Source organism: Olea europaea, chromosome 2 (genome assembly GCF_002742605.1).
Source record: "Olea europaea var. sylvestris chromosome 2, O_europaea_v1, whole genome shotgun sequence".
Lineage (NCBI taxonomy): Eukaryota > Viridiplantae > Streptophyta > Magnoliopsida > Lamiales > Oleaceae > Olea > Olea europaea.
Window position 1 is genome coordinate 17,814,473 of NC_036238.1, and position 16,060 is coordinate 17,830,532.

General features: G+C 35.7%; 2 protein-coding genes across 6 annotated transcripts; both read left to right on the top strand.

The window, feature by feature from the left end:
* Positions 1–3,873: 3,873 nt before the first annotated feature.
* LOC111412721 (peroxiredoxin-2E-2, chloroplastic-like) lies at positions 3,874–7,831 on the top strand. Of its 5 annotated transcripts, none has more exons than XR_002706090.1 (2): positions 3,874–4,960; positions 5,029–5,123. XR_002706090.1 is itself a non-coding variant. In XM_023043646.1 (2 exons), the coding sequence occupies exon 1, from the start codon at positions 4,057–4,059 to the stop codon at positions 4,756–4,758; it is 702 nt and encodes a 233-aa protein (XP_022899414.1). In that variant the 5' UTR covers positions 3,874–4,056; the 3' UTR covers positions 4,759–4,761; positions 7,600–7,831. The 5 variants fall into 5 exon arrangements, 4 of the variants coding, with proteins under 4 accessions (XP_022899414.1, XP_022899418.1, XP_022899423.1 ...); XM_023043646.1 differs by lacking the exon at positions 5,029–5,123 and adding an exon at positions 7,600–7,831 and having other exon boundaries at positions 3,874–4,761; XM_023043650.1 differs by lacking the exon at positions 5,029–5,123 and adding an exon at positions 7,597–7,694 and having other exon boundaries at positions 3,874–4,761.
* Positions 7,832–12,047: 4,216 nt separating this feature from the next.
* On the top strand, positions 12,048–16,060 carry LOC111412743 (enolase-like). Its single transcript, XM_023043665.1, has 13 exons — positions 12,048–12,349; positions 12,593–12,808; positions 13,042–13,143; positions 13,219–13,299; positions 14,068–14,142; positions 14,228–14,290; positions 14,372–14,449; positions 14,639–14,833; positions 14,947–14,997; positions 15,101–15,189; positions 15,282–15,333; positions 15,435–15,491; positions 15,753–16,060. Exons 1-13 carry the CDS (start codon positions 12,284–12,286, stop codon positions 15,831–15,833), a joined length of 1,206 nt encoding a protein of 401 aa, XP_022899433.1. The 5' UTR covers positions 12,048–12,283; the 3' UTR covers positions 15,834–16,060.

The following is a 16,060-nucleotide window of genomic DNA, read 5'->3' on the forward strand; positions in this document are numbered from 1 at the left end:
TCTCCACAATTTGTGGGATGTGGATATAGTGTAGGAATGAGGCTGGAATCTTGTAATATTGGTGGAGGCAAGGATAATTAAGAGTAACTTGAAAGGAAAAAAAGGGCAAAAAAAGCTTGAGTTTCTTGACTATTCTATCGACCTGAACAAATACAGTCAAGATCAATTAAAGCACCATCTACTTCTATCAATTACATCATCCAAGAACATCATAAACATTTTTGGGCTTTTGGATGTCAATTCCATCAAATATTTTAGTTTTACTCAATTTTAAAGAACTACATAGCAAAAATTATGGGATACATATGCAGTAGAAAACGTTGAAAAAGGAGAAACGCTTGCGATTTAAAGGAAGCATATTCTAATGGACATTTTTAACAAAACAGTTGGAGATCTCACACAAGCATAGAACCTAGTACTACAATTTGATTGCATAACCCAACGAGCATTTGCTTTCTTCTACTTTCTATTGGTTATTCTGCCAATTCCTCTATGCAATGGTATAAAAAACCTCACAAATTAATTATAACATCTGTACACCAATTAGCAAGACAACCATGTGAAAGTTCCACAACAAAAAAGTTAAAACAACATTCACGCCAATGTAAGCCTATGCAGCGAGAACTTATCACAAAATTTTCAACAAAACTATAGGCTCCATACTTCCCAATTAAACATGGTTCACACAACGTAAAAGATTCAAGTGAACAATATTGGAACACTAGTTATATCACAATCTAGAATATTTCATTTACATAATTTGAGTTACAATTCATTCGAAACGAATAAACTTTAGCTCAAGCTGACGACTGTCCATTCTTCTCCCATTTGGTGACATGCTCTCCTCGTTTGCGTATGGTCATGTTCATAGCAATCTCCATGTCTTGATCACCAGTTATTCGGCATCGTGTTTCGAACATGCAAGACAGATCCTGAGTGCTGGTAACTGAACTCGATTTAGCACCCGTTTCCTTCTATTTCACCCACTCCCAATGACCACATTTCACGCTGCACGTTTCGAACAGTTTGCCTTTGTTTTCAGCGTTCTTCTACACCTCGAAGCACTTCAAAAACGCATGTTTACACCATGGGCAAGGTCGTTTATTCGGGCATTCCACGAAAAAAATATCCCTTCAATCTACAATTATGGCACACTCCATAATTCTTCCCTCTCATTTTAGCCTGGGGATCAAACACCAAACAAAATGATAATCTCAGACTCCCTCAGTCAACACATGAAATGAATTAACAGAAGCAAATAAAGTAATCTCTCTCTATCTGCAGGAAACATGAACATTCACTAGATAGTAACCGAATGACTCGTGAACATTCCAGTTTAAGATGGAAGCTAAATACGCATATTATAGGAATAAATGAGCCTTTAACTCCCTCTTCCTCAGCCAAAAATGTCTCGTTCTTATCTAGTGAAGGACATGTTTCCATTTTGAGAGCGGTACACAAGGTATTTCAACCCATTTATTGAAACATGGACTTCATACTTATATACTTGAGCTTTCTCTAGATGTGGTCAAAGACGATTTGCTGTAGCAACTACGAATCAACGAGAAGTGCCTGACCATCTTAGAACTGAAACACTGAGTATTTCGACAACATTGAAACCATGGCTTTCGACGACGTTTCACCTAAGCTCTCTGCTAATCGGTACCAATTGAATAGCTGCTTAGTAACATTAGGGCAAAATGACGAGCGTGCTTTCGACGGTATTTTCAAATTCGTAGAGTAGAAGCATTTAGGGAAAGATTTCAGAGTCAAATGAGCGGCTAAGGGGATCTGAGAATTTGAAATGGAGAGCTCATTTGGTAAAATGACGAGCGTTCCCTTTAACGGTATTTTCAGAATCGCCGGGTAGAAGCATTTAGGGCAAGATGAGAGAGCCAAATGAGCTGAAAAGGGGATCTGAAAATCTGAATTGGAGATGAAATGGGCTTGGATCGGGTCAAAGGCACGTTTAAAAATTTCAAATTTCACCCAATTTTCAGTGGCGCCAGTTTTTTTCTTTCTCTTTAATTTTATTATTATTATTATTATTTTTGCATTTTCCACCTCATTGTGTCAAGTTTTGTGTCAAACTATGTGGCTATGTAGCATTATTGAAGAAACCAATATCAAAAAGGGGCTGGCATGATTTGTAAATGCAAATGCAAATGCGGAATGTGACTTTGTTTGTCTAAGATGTTGTCAAATGTTAATGTAATTTCAATTTTATGAAATGTTGATGTATAACACTTGTGAACTTTTGCAGTAAATGTTAATGTAATTTCACTTATGAAATGGTAGTTTATTGTCTATTGTGGATGGGAATATTTGGGCAGCATAACCTCTGTTTTATTGGTGAAATGATCGTTAATTCTAGAAGAACGAATCCCTCACAGTTGTATATCAAGATTCAAATGCATATATCAACAGCATAACATCATTAAAGTTGTAATAAAGACATGAAACTTCAACCGAATATTTGGTGAACACAGCGCAAGAAAAATCAGCTTGAAGATGCATACATGCAGCATTTTTGTGAAGTTTACAACTACAATTCCAGCCAACACTTAATTTATACTACATCTACATATCACAACTAGATAAATTTTGTGCCTAACTCCATGGTGTGATGCAATCATTGGGTTCCTCCAATATACCGACCTCCGGCACTCGCGCACCATCTTTTTCTATGATTTCATCATCCAATAATTTCACACTCTCAAACTCAGATTCTACCAAAATAATGTCATCCACATCGTCCAAAATATCTTACCCTGCACCAAAAATCAGATACAATGTTAATGCTAATGCTGTGATCTCTAATTGATAGAATACACTCATTCCAAGTTATATAAAACATTTTGGGCACAAGAGACAAGTGGTGGGTATGAATCTATTTCTAAGCATCAACAACTCAAGATAACCAACGCGAAGTGATGAATCAAAATCAACATTTATCACGAAAAATTTAGTTATGCATCTACACTGTACAAAGAAAAAAGGCACCATTTCCGTCCTTCAGAGTTGGGCAAATCGTTATTTTTAGGTTTTATGCAAATTCACACAAACAAAGCAAGACCCAACCGAGCCTGACAAACACATTAGTGTGTATCAGAAAAATTTACTGTAGGAATAGTTCAAATAACAAACAGGAAAATAAGGTGGGCGTATTAACACATTGCATTTTGGACATAATTACAAACTACCCATTACCTTTGTCCATCATCTCTTAGATTAACTCAAGAAAAAGATGGCAGCGCCGGAGCAAAGGTCGGACGATTGTAGTGAAAATTTTTGGGGCGAAATTTGGGGAAGAGAGTTTGTTTTGCCGCTGAGAGTAAAATGATTTTGTATTTGGACCCTTTTCAAATGGCTCGGTGGACTCGTTTTTCCAATGGCGGCCAAATGAAATTTTTAACATTTTTAAATATCTCCTTGTCAGCTCATTCTGTATAGCAACACGTCAACCAACATGGACAAGAAGAAATATTCATTCAAAAATTCATTTTCCCCCTTAAAATAAGAGTATGCTATTCGTAGTCGCTCGTTGCGACAGTCGCTCTACGTGGCATACACATGATAGGTGATTATTTGATGCATTAATATGATAGTTTTTTAATTCATTAATGCATCAAATAATCACCTGCCATGTGTATATCACGTAGAGCGATTGTCGCAGTGAACGACTACAAATAAGCTTAATCAGAAAAAAGTACTTCCTAAAAATTGCCTAAACATACACAAATGCAGCTTTTTGACCTAAAAAAACTTTTCAAAAGTCTTGTTAGACCGGCCTTTATATAAATAAATTATTCAAATTTAGCCAAACATCTTAATGGAAAAGGAGAAGAAAAAAGGAAAAAAATTTAATCAGGCCATTTTTCTATCACGTCTCACAGATTCTGTCCTCCTTGAAGAAATTCCGTTACCGTGAAACGTCGCCCTTGTTTCATCCTCACAAATCCCAGCACCATATAAAATTCCAAAATTCATCCCTAAAATACGCACACACGGACACACCCTTCTACACTTCACACACACGGAGAAGAAATTGCAGCGATGGCAATGGCGGCTGCAGCAACAAGTGCTTCATTTGCCCTCGCAAAACTCCTTTCCTCCCCTAAAATAAAGCAACCCATCTCTCTTCTCGCTCCACACAAAAAAACCAATTCCATATTCTCCTCTTCCGCCTCTTTTACCCCATTTCCCCTTAAATTCCACCACTCAAAACCCTTGAATTTCTCCACCACCGGAGCACCAAAAATCTCCGCCACCATCTCCTCCGGGGACAAGCTTCCGGACGCTACCCTCTCCTATTTCGACTCTTCTGACGAGCTTAAAACAGTATCTGTGTCTGAGCTGACTACCAATAAAAAAGCTATTCTCTTTGCGGTTCCGGGGGCGTTTACTCCCACTTGTTCCCAGAAACATCTCCCGGGATTCGTGGAAAAGGCCGGAGAGTTAAAGGCCAAGGGGATGGATACAATTGCGTGCATTTCTGTTAATGATGCGTTTGTGATGAAAGCCTGGAAGAAGGACCTGAATATTGGTGATGAGGTGTTGTTGTTGAGTGATGGGAATGGCGATTTTACCAAGGCTATTGGTTGCGAGCTGGATTTGAGCGATAAGCCTATAGGACTGGGAGTCAGATCCAGGAGGTATGCTATGTATGTGGAAGATGGGGTTGTGAAAATCTTGAATTTGGAGGAGGGTGGCGCCTTTAATGTTAGCAGTGCTGAAGATATGCTTAAAGCCCTTTGAGGGGTAACTTTTTTTCTTTCTATGTTTATTTGAACTTTTCAAGTTGAGTTTTGTAGATTATGACGAGGATGAGAATGGTATCTATATCTATGAATAAATGTGGTAGGTTTTATAGACATTCAGATGAAATCCATGGGCTATGTTGCCTCTGCGCTGGAAATTTATGGTTTAAGTGAAAGCTATTTGGTTTGTTGATTACATAATGACCGGAGTCATTCCCCTCGCCTTGATGGATGTTGAATAGAACTAAGCTCCTCTTAGATAGATTCATTAACTCATTCACTAGAAAAAGTTATGTTTATTTCACCGTGTAGTTGAAGTGTCCTTGCAGAAATAGCTATATAAATGCAGACAACAATTAGTTTTTTGGCATTTGTGTATACATGTTTTAGGTGTTTATGAGTATTTGATTTGGAAAATATGGCTAAGGTTGATTATGAATGGTCTGAATATGAGTTTTGTATGTGGGTAATTTATAGATCACTCTTTTCAAATTCTGAAAGTCTTTGTGTTTTGTAAAATGGTTATTGTGATTGTATCGATATGGTGAAAGATATTTAGACGTACAGCTTAGTGTTTACTCATATATGTACATTCAGGTTAGCTGTGCTTGTGCATAAAATTGTTTGCCTGTCTTTTTTATTTAGTGCGACTTTAAGTACATACCATAAAGGGTTTTTATGCGTGCTGTCTAATAAACGAGACTGATATTTGGAGTTGGGTTGCTAGCTATGAGAAACTTTTCAAAGTCTAAAATGATGATTGTAACTATCTGCTTTCTGTTTACCATTATTAGGAACAACACAGTTGTATTCACTTATGTTTTACCATATGTTGGATACCATGGTAGTACGACCTGGCTTAGGTAATATTAGGACAGCGTCTTAGTAATCTGTTCAGCAGCTAGTCTACTCACAATAAACATTTTAATTATTCTAGTTTTCAATGAAGAATTGTTAGTGCCAACTGCCGAAGAATTGTTAGTGCCAACTGCCAAATAAGTAATTTGTGTTTGGTGCTTGCTGGTTTTATAGTTCTGGTTTGAGCTTTGCATTATAATGTTATGGTTGAGCTTCATCTCCCACCCAAACTCAATTAATTAACAGTAAGAAACCAGAAAATGGGGGAAAGTCAATGCCCAGTATATTACTTGAAATGATGAAAAACGATTACAGCAAGATAACAGTGAAAAGAAGGAGAGGAGAATGGGACTTAGAAAGAGAGTTTTGCACAAATCTTTCACGCCCTTCCTCCCACTCCCTCGGTTATAACAGAAACAAAAGCGTGAGAAGGGAAAACTTAACTTATTTTAACTTTTGCAATTTATGATTTCACAAAACTGACGCCAGCTCTCGAGTTGAATGTCAGTTAAAGCCATTGGCTGAATTTTCTTCTACCTCTGCCTGTTTTGCTCTGATATTCCTCTTTCCCCTATTCCAGCTGACTCTCGTGCTCCTCTTCATAACATATGAAGTTGAGCCTCTCAAAAGGAATCGCTTGCATTCAAATAATTAGTCATTGTAGTTTAGCATTCTATAATTTACCTGTTGATTTTTTCAATTGTAGTCCTAGTTATGACACCCAATCCAATCAAAGTACCATATTTGTAGTTGAATGTGTTTCTAGACTCCGTTGTTAATGTATCATGTGCATGCAACATAAGCAATCCAAAAATGTATAATTTGAATAATGTTGGTGGGAACGGATGAAGCATTTTATTTTCATGTATTGATTGTTTAGGTAGCACAAGGCCTTTGGATCCAATCACATCATTTGGTCCTAAAAGGTGAATATGAACAGTTAGCATTGATGTGTTGAATGATATGCTTGTTATCTTTGAGCAGTCCAAGTTAGCAAGATCATTGCTTTTGTCATGTGATTAAATGGATTTGGAGTTTCTTTGTACTAGTGCAATGCTGCAACAGACTGTATAATTGAAGCTTACATTACTCTCAGTTCTATAGAAAATGTTTGTATTTGCATTTTTGTCTCCGTGTTAAGTTGAACACGTGTAGATGCATATGAAACATAGATGCTAATGAACGTCGATCCTCATTGATCTAGTGTACCCTCTAAATGTCGAAGAGTTTGAAGTTTCATATCTGAATCAAGTTTTCTAGAAACTGTTTGAGTTTTAGCAAAAGCAACTCTTTGGGGTTGAACTGATTAAACTACCTGTCAAGCCTTCGTTAACCATTGGTCGTTAAAGAGTATTCTCAAAATCCCTATATCTACAACGGTTGCAACAGGGGCATGTTTTGGTTTTACTTCTCTGTCTAACCTCCCACACCCCTATGCCCTTTCATTTGAAGTTGCCGGGCTACAGAGTTCTTAAATGAGAGATGCTTAGCATCGTGTCAAATGAAACATTATCGCAGTACATCATGCCCTTGTTTTGTTTGAAATTAACTAGTGTCTTAATTCTTTATATTTGATGAAATATCGTGTATTTAGGTATGGATCTCCATCTACATACCCGTTGAACATTTCTTTCCAAGATTATAAAGGCATTTTGAACTTTAAAGCTGTTTATGATAATAGAATAAAGTCGAGTAACAATTTCTATGAATGTTGATATAAATTCTCATCAAGATGTGTACCACATCCCTTATGACCCCCTCACCCCAAAGTTCCCCCTCCCTGCCATATGAAAGGGGTTTATAGAAAGGATTTTGCTACTTGTATATAAAATATATATATAATGAATTACATAATATGATGTGGAGGAAAAAAATTAATTGTGTTTTGAACTGACAAATAGTAGAAATCTTCATGTAAATGTTGCAAGATTCATGAAAGCTGATTTCTACAGCTTATCCAAAAATCTGGTGAATACAGTAGTTGACAGGTGGTTGGTCTTCCATTGATTTGTATGTAGTATATCTCCCCATTTACCCACAAGCTTTACGAAGATTTCGCTCATCAACGTTTGCAAGTTCAACACGTTACCAAAGCATATACCAGAAATTCGGTTCAACATGTAGTCCATTGATACACTTTTGAATAGCCGAGTTGGGACGGAGAGAGGCTCTAGCAAGCTTGTCCTTTTTTCTGTGGAAAATGCTCGTATCTATAATTATGATTTTACGTATTATCTAATGAACCTTTCCGTTTTAATACTCTATCCGAGAGTTATCAGTATTGGGTGTTGAAGTGTCCTCAAAAATGGATGGTGAATACATATTGTCAACTAATTGTATTTGAACTCATGTCTAATTCTATGTGTTTGTTTGATCGAGTCCACAAAAAGATTCTGCTCTTCTTTGTTCCTCATTTTCTAAAATTTATTTTCTTTGAGCTCATATTTAACTACACATTTTTACAATAAAATAATTTTACACATAGATTCATATTTTTTATTCTTTTTTTAATCATATATATATATATATATGTTAAAATATATATATTTTTCACAAAATTAAATCTCAAAATTTTTTTTACCAAAAAGGGTTTAGGGAAAGAGAATTTAAAGAAGCGAAGATACACGTGAAATGAGCTTCCAATGTTGACATTTAACACGCTGAAAAGAACAACTCGTGGAGGAATAGTCAGCATACAACATTATTTCCATTGTTTTAAAACTTTTTTTTAAAGAATCACATTTAATTATACATTTACACAATAAAATATTTTATGCGTAAATTCAAAATTTTTATTTTTATTTTTAATCACACATTTTTTTAAAAATTACTATTTAAAACTCTTTAAAATGAAAATAATGACCACCATACAGGGGCTAAAATTTATGACTTGTTTAATAAAAATATAAAATATTAATGATTTTTTTATATTATTATGGTACGTTAGTAAGGTGTCTGGACGGGATGATGTCGAACAATTTCAAAGAAGAAGAAAATATTGAAATCTTGTCAATTATTATATTATTTTGAATCTTTGATTATGAGGATTGAATAACACCAAAGAAGAAAAAAGAAAAAAGAGATATTATATATATATATATTCGTTTTACTCTTCACAATTGTACATTATATTAACTTGAGTTAAATGAATAAAAAGATATATGAACATTACGAGTCTATGACGAGCAAAATCATGCGTAGCAGACCAAAGGCATTGAAATGGTTGTTGTGATGATATTTTTTTGTTCGTCAAATAATATAAAAAGTGGGTGACTTTTTTAATGATTTATGATTATTCTGTCCCTTTTTAAAAAAAAAACTTTATTGGTCTCTTTTTTCTTTATGTTGTGCTTCTTTTTCCTCTTCTGTAATAATATTGTAATAAATATGCTTTATGGTATATAAGAATATTCTTGAGATGATTCTTTTTACCACTGTGAAAATGGAAAAATATCTCTCCTGTCCGTCTCTTGTTTTTGACCGGAAGGAATATGCTCGTTGTATTCCATAATCCTCTTTGTGTCCAATTATTATTATGTAACAACACTTGAGACCTTATACACATCTTTAATTTTGATATTTTGTTCGATTGGAAAAAATAACACCTTACCCATCACGTATAGCTCCATTTTGGCAAAATTCATAATAGATATTTACAAATAATCAAATTTTATTTTTGACCACATGTTACTATGGACTTATAAGTACAAAACACTTTCATCACTTATTTTTATTTATTTATAAATTAAACAGTTAATAAATTCTTCACATAATTAATCAATTAATTACGACTAGCCAGTGTTTACCATGGGCACAATAATTATTACATCAGAAGTGCGTCCTTCCCGATCCTCTCATATTAGGAAAATGTCCTCTTAATGCTCTAACGTCCACACTGTATATGGATCGAACTGTGTCACGACTTTTTGAACCCGACTCACTTAACGCTTTAATAGGCGAACAGCCCAACCCCTTGGAACATGCTACAGTCCCATGTGGCAAAGAGTCGACATCGAGGTGTCAAACCTTCTTGTCGATGTAAGCTCTTAGGGAAGATCATCCAATTATCCTATGAAAACTATTACTCATGATGTGCTATTTTTACATTTTCGTATGCAGGACATGTTTGATATAAATTTTTGTAAAATAGTTATTGCGAAAAGTGATATTTTTAAAGATTGCGTTGCTAAAAAATAGGAGAAAATGGTGACTTCACGTGTAAAATCATATTATTGAAAGAATGTTGAGAAGAAAATGAGTTCGAGAAAAAATAAATTTAAGGAATCTATACCAAAAAGGATTGTAGTAAACATTGTGTATATTTAATGATGTGATCCGGGAAACGTCTCGAGCTTGCAAGGAATTGAAGCATTTTGATAGGGAGCCAAGGTCGGAATTTGAACTAAGTTTGGCGCCATTTGGGTTGATCAAAGCCAATAAAATTATGCAAACACCTGATCAAGATTATGTAGTTCCAAATGTTGAAGATAACAAGCCCAAAGTGCAAGATTCATGTTGGTTGTGGAAGCCAAAACTAATTGGTGTAGCTTGGAAATTGCAAAGACTCGAAAGGCTGAAATTCAAGGCTATGCGACCGCATAGCCAAAACCAAGTTTTGGTCGCATATGTTGGTGCAAGGATTTGGCGAAAGTATTTCCAGCGAGCCATGCGACCGCATGCAACACAACATTGCGGTCGCATGGAGGAGTTCGGCAGTGGTTTTCCAAAATCCAGGACTTACCTAATTCTAGTAGGATTCTATTTTGTTCGGTAATTAGTGATCTTTTAGGTGTGTTTTCCTTTTAAAACTAAGTTTTAGAATTTTAATTCCTTTTTAATTATTTCCTAGGTTTTAGTATAAATAGGCTTCTATTTTTCATTGTATTAAAACCTTGAATTATGAATTAAATGGAGATTTCTCTCTCGAGGCTTGAAGTTTCAAAAAGCTTTGTTCTTCACGAACAATTAATCGAACTTATCGAGATAACTTCTCGTGGTATTCACCAATCAAAGTCAGATTTGTGGGTTGTGTAATCACGAGATCAAAGTATTCTTGTAATTGCTTTGGTTTTTTGGTTCATTTAATTTTCGGGTCGATCTTTAAAGTTTCCAAGTTATATTCATTAAATTGTGTGATTAAAAGGTCTACATATCCTATTGACTGTGTGAGTTGTTTAATCCATCATTTTTTAGTCAAAATCCATAAATCTTATTGTTTGGAATTTTCTTGGGTCCGATTTCATTCTTCTGCAGGTTTTGTAGTGTTCGTTGCTACGTAGGTTCGCATCATTTAGTTTTGCACAAATAAAAGAAATGACATTATTTTTACTTCTGTAGAGTACTCAAGCCAAAATGATCCTAGTCCTTGGCCATTGTTTGAAAGTTCAAAGTATTATGTTATAACTTGCTATAGTGTTCACCTTCGCCAAGTCAGAAGACTTCCTCAACGTACCATTGTAATGCATTCGACATGTCTATACAATGTTATAAAAAGCGTCATCTCGTGAAACTTGTTTAATAGGAACTTGCTCATAGTGAAAGCTTGCCTTGCAATAGTATGCTAAAAACAAACACACCCTTGGAGGGTGGTTAAAACCCATTGGCAATGCCTAGGATTCTTACAACAATCATAGAATAGCTTCCAGTTTATTGAGATGTCGAGAGTATATTACTTCACCTAGTTTATAAATAAGATTAAGAACTCAGCTTTCGTCATATTTTCATTCTTTGACCACAAAAATGAAAAATACGATCGTTATCCATCACATCAAATCACCATATTTAACTTTCTATCTATTGCGTGGATCACGCAACAACTATATTTTTCATTCTCATTATTAGAAAAATGAGAATCAAACGGCGCCTTATATGAGAATCTTGGGAGTATTTAATAAGCTCACATTTGACCTTACGAGCTCTAAAGTTATTAATGTCGCTAGGATGTGGTGCAGAGAAGATTGATACTATGGTCGTGAACCAAAACAATTTAAATATTTTACCGTAGAATGCCACAAAAAAAGATCTTTTAAAACATTTTGGTAAGCTGAACTTGACGATATCAAATAATAATAATAATAAATGATTCAAAATAATAATAATAATAATTGTTCTGTACACTACTAAAATGGTATTTGGTGGGGATGAAAATTACATTTTTTATTTGATTGTGATAGAAATTTTTGAAATATGTGATTGAAAAGTTGTGGATCCATGAAAAATATGATTAGTATTAATTGTTTGACTTTGACTTAAATTAAAATTGGATTTAATTCGAACTAAACAAGCATTAAATTTTACTTGGGCCCCGTTTGTTTTTCATTTTTTGGCTACAAAAATAAAAAATATGATCGTTATCCATTAAATCAAGTCACCATATTTGACTTTCTCTGTCATGAATTCCATTACGAAATGAGAATTAAACCGGGGCCTGGCACGTACTTTTGACACGATCGAGGTCTGGGCACATAGATTTGCAGAATAACCATTTTCTTCATTTCTTGGTGCCCAATCAAACCCAAATCGCGCAAATCAACGGCCGTAATTAGCCTAAACCTTCTACAAAAACGGGATCTACCTACTCCACTCTACTGACTTCTTTCTTTACTGCTCTCTCTAAACCTCAGTCTGTTTTTTTCCCATAGATCCGAAGCTAATCTCTCTGCTAAATGGCAACTATTACGTCTGTCAAAGCCCGTCAGATCTTCGACAGCCGTGGCAATCCTACGGTTGAGGTTTGTTTTCATCTATTTCCTCCTTCTCGCTGATCATTCAATTCCCTTTTTTTTTTTTTTTTTTACAATCTTACTTTTTCAGTAATCTTGGATTTGCTTTGCCTGTATCTTGGTTTTGTCAGTATTTAGATTTTTATAATAATGATTATGACACTTCTAATCTGGCTTAATGGTGTTGAGATAATGAGCAAAACTGGAGGCGAGTTTTTTCTGCAATGTTTGATTGGTTGATTTTAAGTGTAGGTCGATGTACATCTATCGAATAAGCTCTGGGCCAGAGCCGCTGTCCCTAGTGGTGCATCCACTGGTAAGATCTATTCACGTACTTTTTTCTTTTTTCTTTCTTCTCTCCTTTTGTGGTATTGNTGGCCTTTTCAGCTTGGTGCAAATGCCATTCTGGCTGTGTCTCTTGCCGTATGCAAAGCGGGAGCTGCCGTTCTTAATATTCCCCTATATAAGGTATGTTGCAGTTCATTTTACTGCAGCCAACTATTTTTTCACCTAATAAGGGAATTTATTAGTAGGTGGGTTCGCTCTCATGAAAGTTAAAATACTGATCCCCTGAATTGGTCAAACAGTGTAAAACCTGCACGAGAGTTTCTTAGATTGCTAGGGTCATCTACATTGTTTTTCATACTTACTATGGTAGTGGATCTATCTTATGACATCAGTATGCAAATTTCTTGATACAGCACATTGCTAACCTTGCTGGTAACAAGAAGCTGGTGTTGCCTGTTCCTGCCTTCAATGTTATCAATGGTGGATCACATGCTGGCAACAAACTTGCTATGCAGGTATGTCTTTTGCAGATTTACATGGGTTTGCTGATATTTCTTATAATTTGAGTTTCTCATCAATTTGTATGGCAGGAATTTATGATTCTTCCAGTTGGAGCTTCCTCTTTCAAGGAGGCCATGAAGATGGGTGTTGAAGTATATCACCATTTGAAGGTGTGTGATGATGTTTCAGTTCTCTCTTCATTCATTTACCTGTTTATTTATCAAAAATTGTAGTCAATGTTCGTATCTATTCTGAATTTAATGTAAAAGATAGCTATAGCCTGCATATATCTATGATCAAAATGCATAATTAGGGAATATTCTATAGTTTGAGAATGTAAACAATTCTACAATTGCTTTGTTGCCTTTTTATACCTCCATTTCAATGGAGTTATATGAGTTTCTATCTCCTTTAAGTTATCTGGCATGCAGCTAGTGCTAAAAGGGGTTTTTCTAGGGATCACTCTATGGTTTGAGGATATAAGAAAGTTCTACAATAGTTTATTTGCTTGCATTTTTATACCTCCGTATGACACAGAATTTCAGTGGTCCTAGATTATTAGGTCCATGGCCGGTGCTGAATTGAGTTTTACATCAATTGTATTTCAGTATTAATATGAAATGCGAAGTGAATCCTGCTAGGCCTATTGCTGATCTTGGAATAGATATTCCCAATTTTCACTTTTCTATTATATCCAGCTTAGTGTCAAAGAGTTTCCCTTGCATAACGTTTCCAATATGCACTTTTCTTTATGTCTATAAGATTAGGTTCAAAGAGTTTCTCTTGTATATGTGATGTCTAACTTTTAGAAATTGGTTTTCTTTGATTTCAGGCTGTCCCAAATTGCAGTTTCTATATGTCTATAAGTTTAGTGTCAATGAGTTTCTGTCGCATCCGCGAGGTCTTGACTTTTAGGAATTTGTTTTCTTTGATTTCAGGCTGTCATTAAAAAGAAATATGGCCAAGATGCCACCAATGTAGGGGATGAGGGTGGCTTTGCTCCTAACATTCAGGTTGAACGGTGTGTTACGTTGAACAAACTTTTTCCTCGAGGTTCTTATATAATATTCAGTTTCTGTTATCTTTAATTGACTGCAGGAGAACAAGGAGGGTCTTGAACTGCTCAAAACAGCCATTGAAAAAGCAGGTTACACCGGAAAAGTGAGTCTTCCAAACCTTCTTGGCTTCATTCTTTAATCAGCAAGAGGATGGGGGTTGGAGCTTCAATTTCGTTATGTACAGGTTGTCATCGGAATGGACGTTGCTGCGTCTGAGTTTTATGGATCTGACAAGACTTACGACTTGAACTTCAAAGAAGAGGCAAGTTCTTACTCTGTGTAACTTGCTTAGCTCCATTTGACTGCATTCTTGAATAATGTCTTAAGCGAGGAGAGGATACTCAAGAAAGCACGTACTGTGGGTTGTGTCTGTATGCATAATAGGTGCTTCATAACTACTAAGATTGTATTTGACATTTCAGTTTTATTGCTTTTGCCTGTGCTTTTGCAGAACAATAATGGCTCACAAAAGATCTCAGGTGACCAGCTCAAAGATCTGTACAAATCATTCGTGTCTGGTTACCCAATTGTATCTATTGAAGATCCATTTGACCAAGATGACTGGGAGCATTACGCCAAGCTTACTGGTGAAATTGGTGCTCAAGTACAGATTGTGGGAGATGACCTCTTAGTCACCAATCCCAAGGTGACGGGTCCTCTACCTTGAATTTATTCAGAAAACTTCTGTGGCTAATACAATTTAGCATATTTTACTGTGTACAGTACCTCTAAAAGATTTGTACTGCTTATTTTTTGCAGAGAGTTGAGAAGGCAATCAAGGAGAAGTCTTGCAATGCTCTTCTTCTTAAGGTATCATCTAATATCTGTATGCATCTTAAGTGCTTAATTGTCTCTCTTAACTTGTCTGAGAATGTAACCACAACATGCTTTCGCCTTTTCTTTTAATTAACAGGTTAATCAAATTGGATCGGTTACCGAGAGTATTGAAGCTGTAAAAATGTCTAAACAGGCCGGTTGGGGTGTAATGGCAAGCCACCGCAGGTACGAAAATTACACCTTGTTGTATGGTAGGTATCTAAGTTGCACGGGTGAAAAGTAAATGATTTGACAATTGTTTTTGTTGCTGGATGCAGTGGAGAGACAGAGGATACTTTCATTGCTGATCTCTCCGTGGGGTTGGCCACGGTAATGTTCTACAATCTGATTCTACTAGAGACTAGAGTTATATCTGCTGTGTTCCTTTATAGTCTCTAGTGCTGATTTCCTTTCTGTGAAAAAATTGTCAGGGCCAAATTAAGACTGGAGCTCCATGCCGGTCAGAACGTCTTGCAAAGTACAACCAGGTAACTTTTTCATGTTTTCAAATGCATTAGTGGCATGTTTTGGATGTTAGACTTGTTTGATGTATAAAAAAGAAGTTGAATAATGTAAAACTACGATGCTGACTAATACTGTGCAAGGAACATCAACAACAATTAAGAGGACATTTTCCCAATCAAATTATGATTATCTGTGGCCATTGCTCTCATTCTTACCTTCTACTAAACTATGAAGCATTAAGCACGATATTATCTAGGCATCTGATGGTCCTTTGTTGCCTACAGCTTTTGCGAATTGAAGAGGAGCTTGGATCTGAAGCTGTATATGCTGGAGCCAACTTCCGTGTACCCGTCAAGCCATATTAGATCAGAATGAGTTGTGTGCTGAAGATCCGTGTTTGGAAGATGGATTCTCACTTTTAGCCGAATAAATCTCGATGTAGGGTGATCGTGGGATACACGAGGCTTGTTTTTAATAATAAAAAACAGTTTGAGCAAAGACTGATTATGTTGTCTTCTCATTTTTGACTTGTTTTATAACTCCGAAATGCAGTTTTTAGACTTATGAATATATCTGGTTATTTTCGAACTTA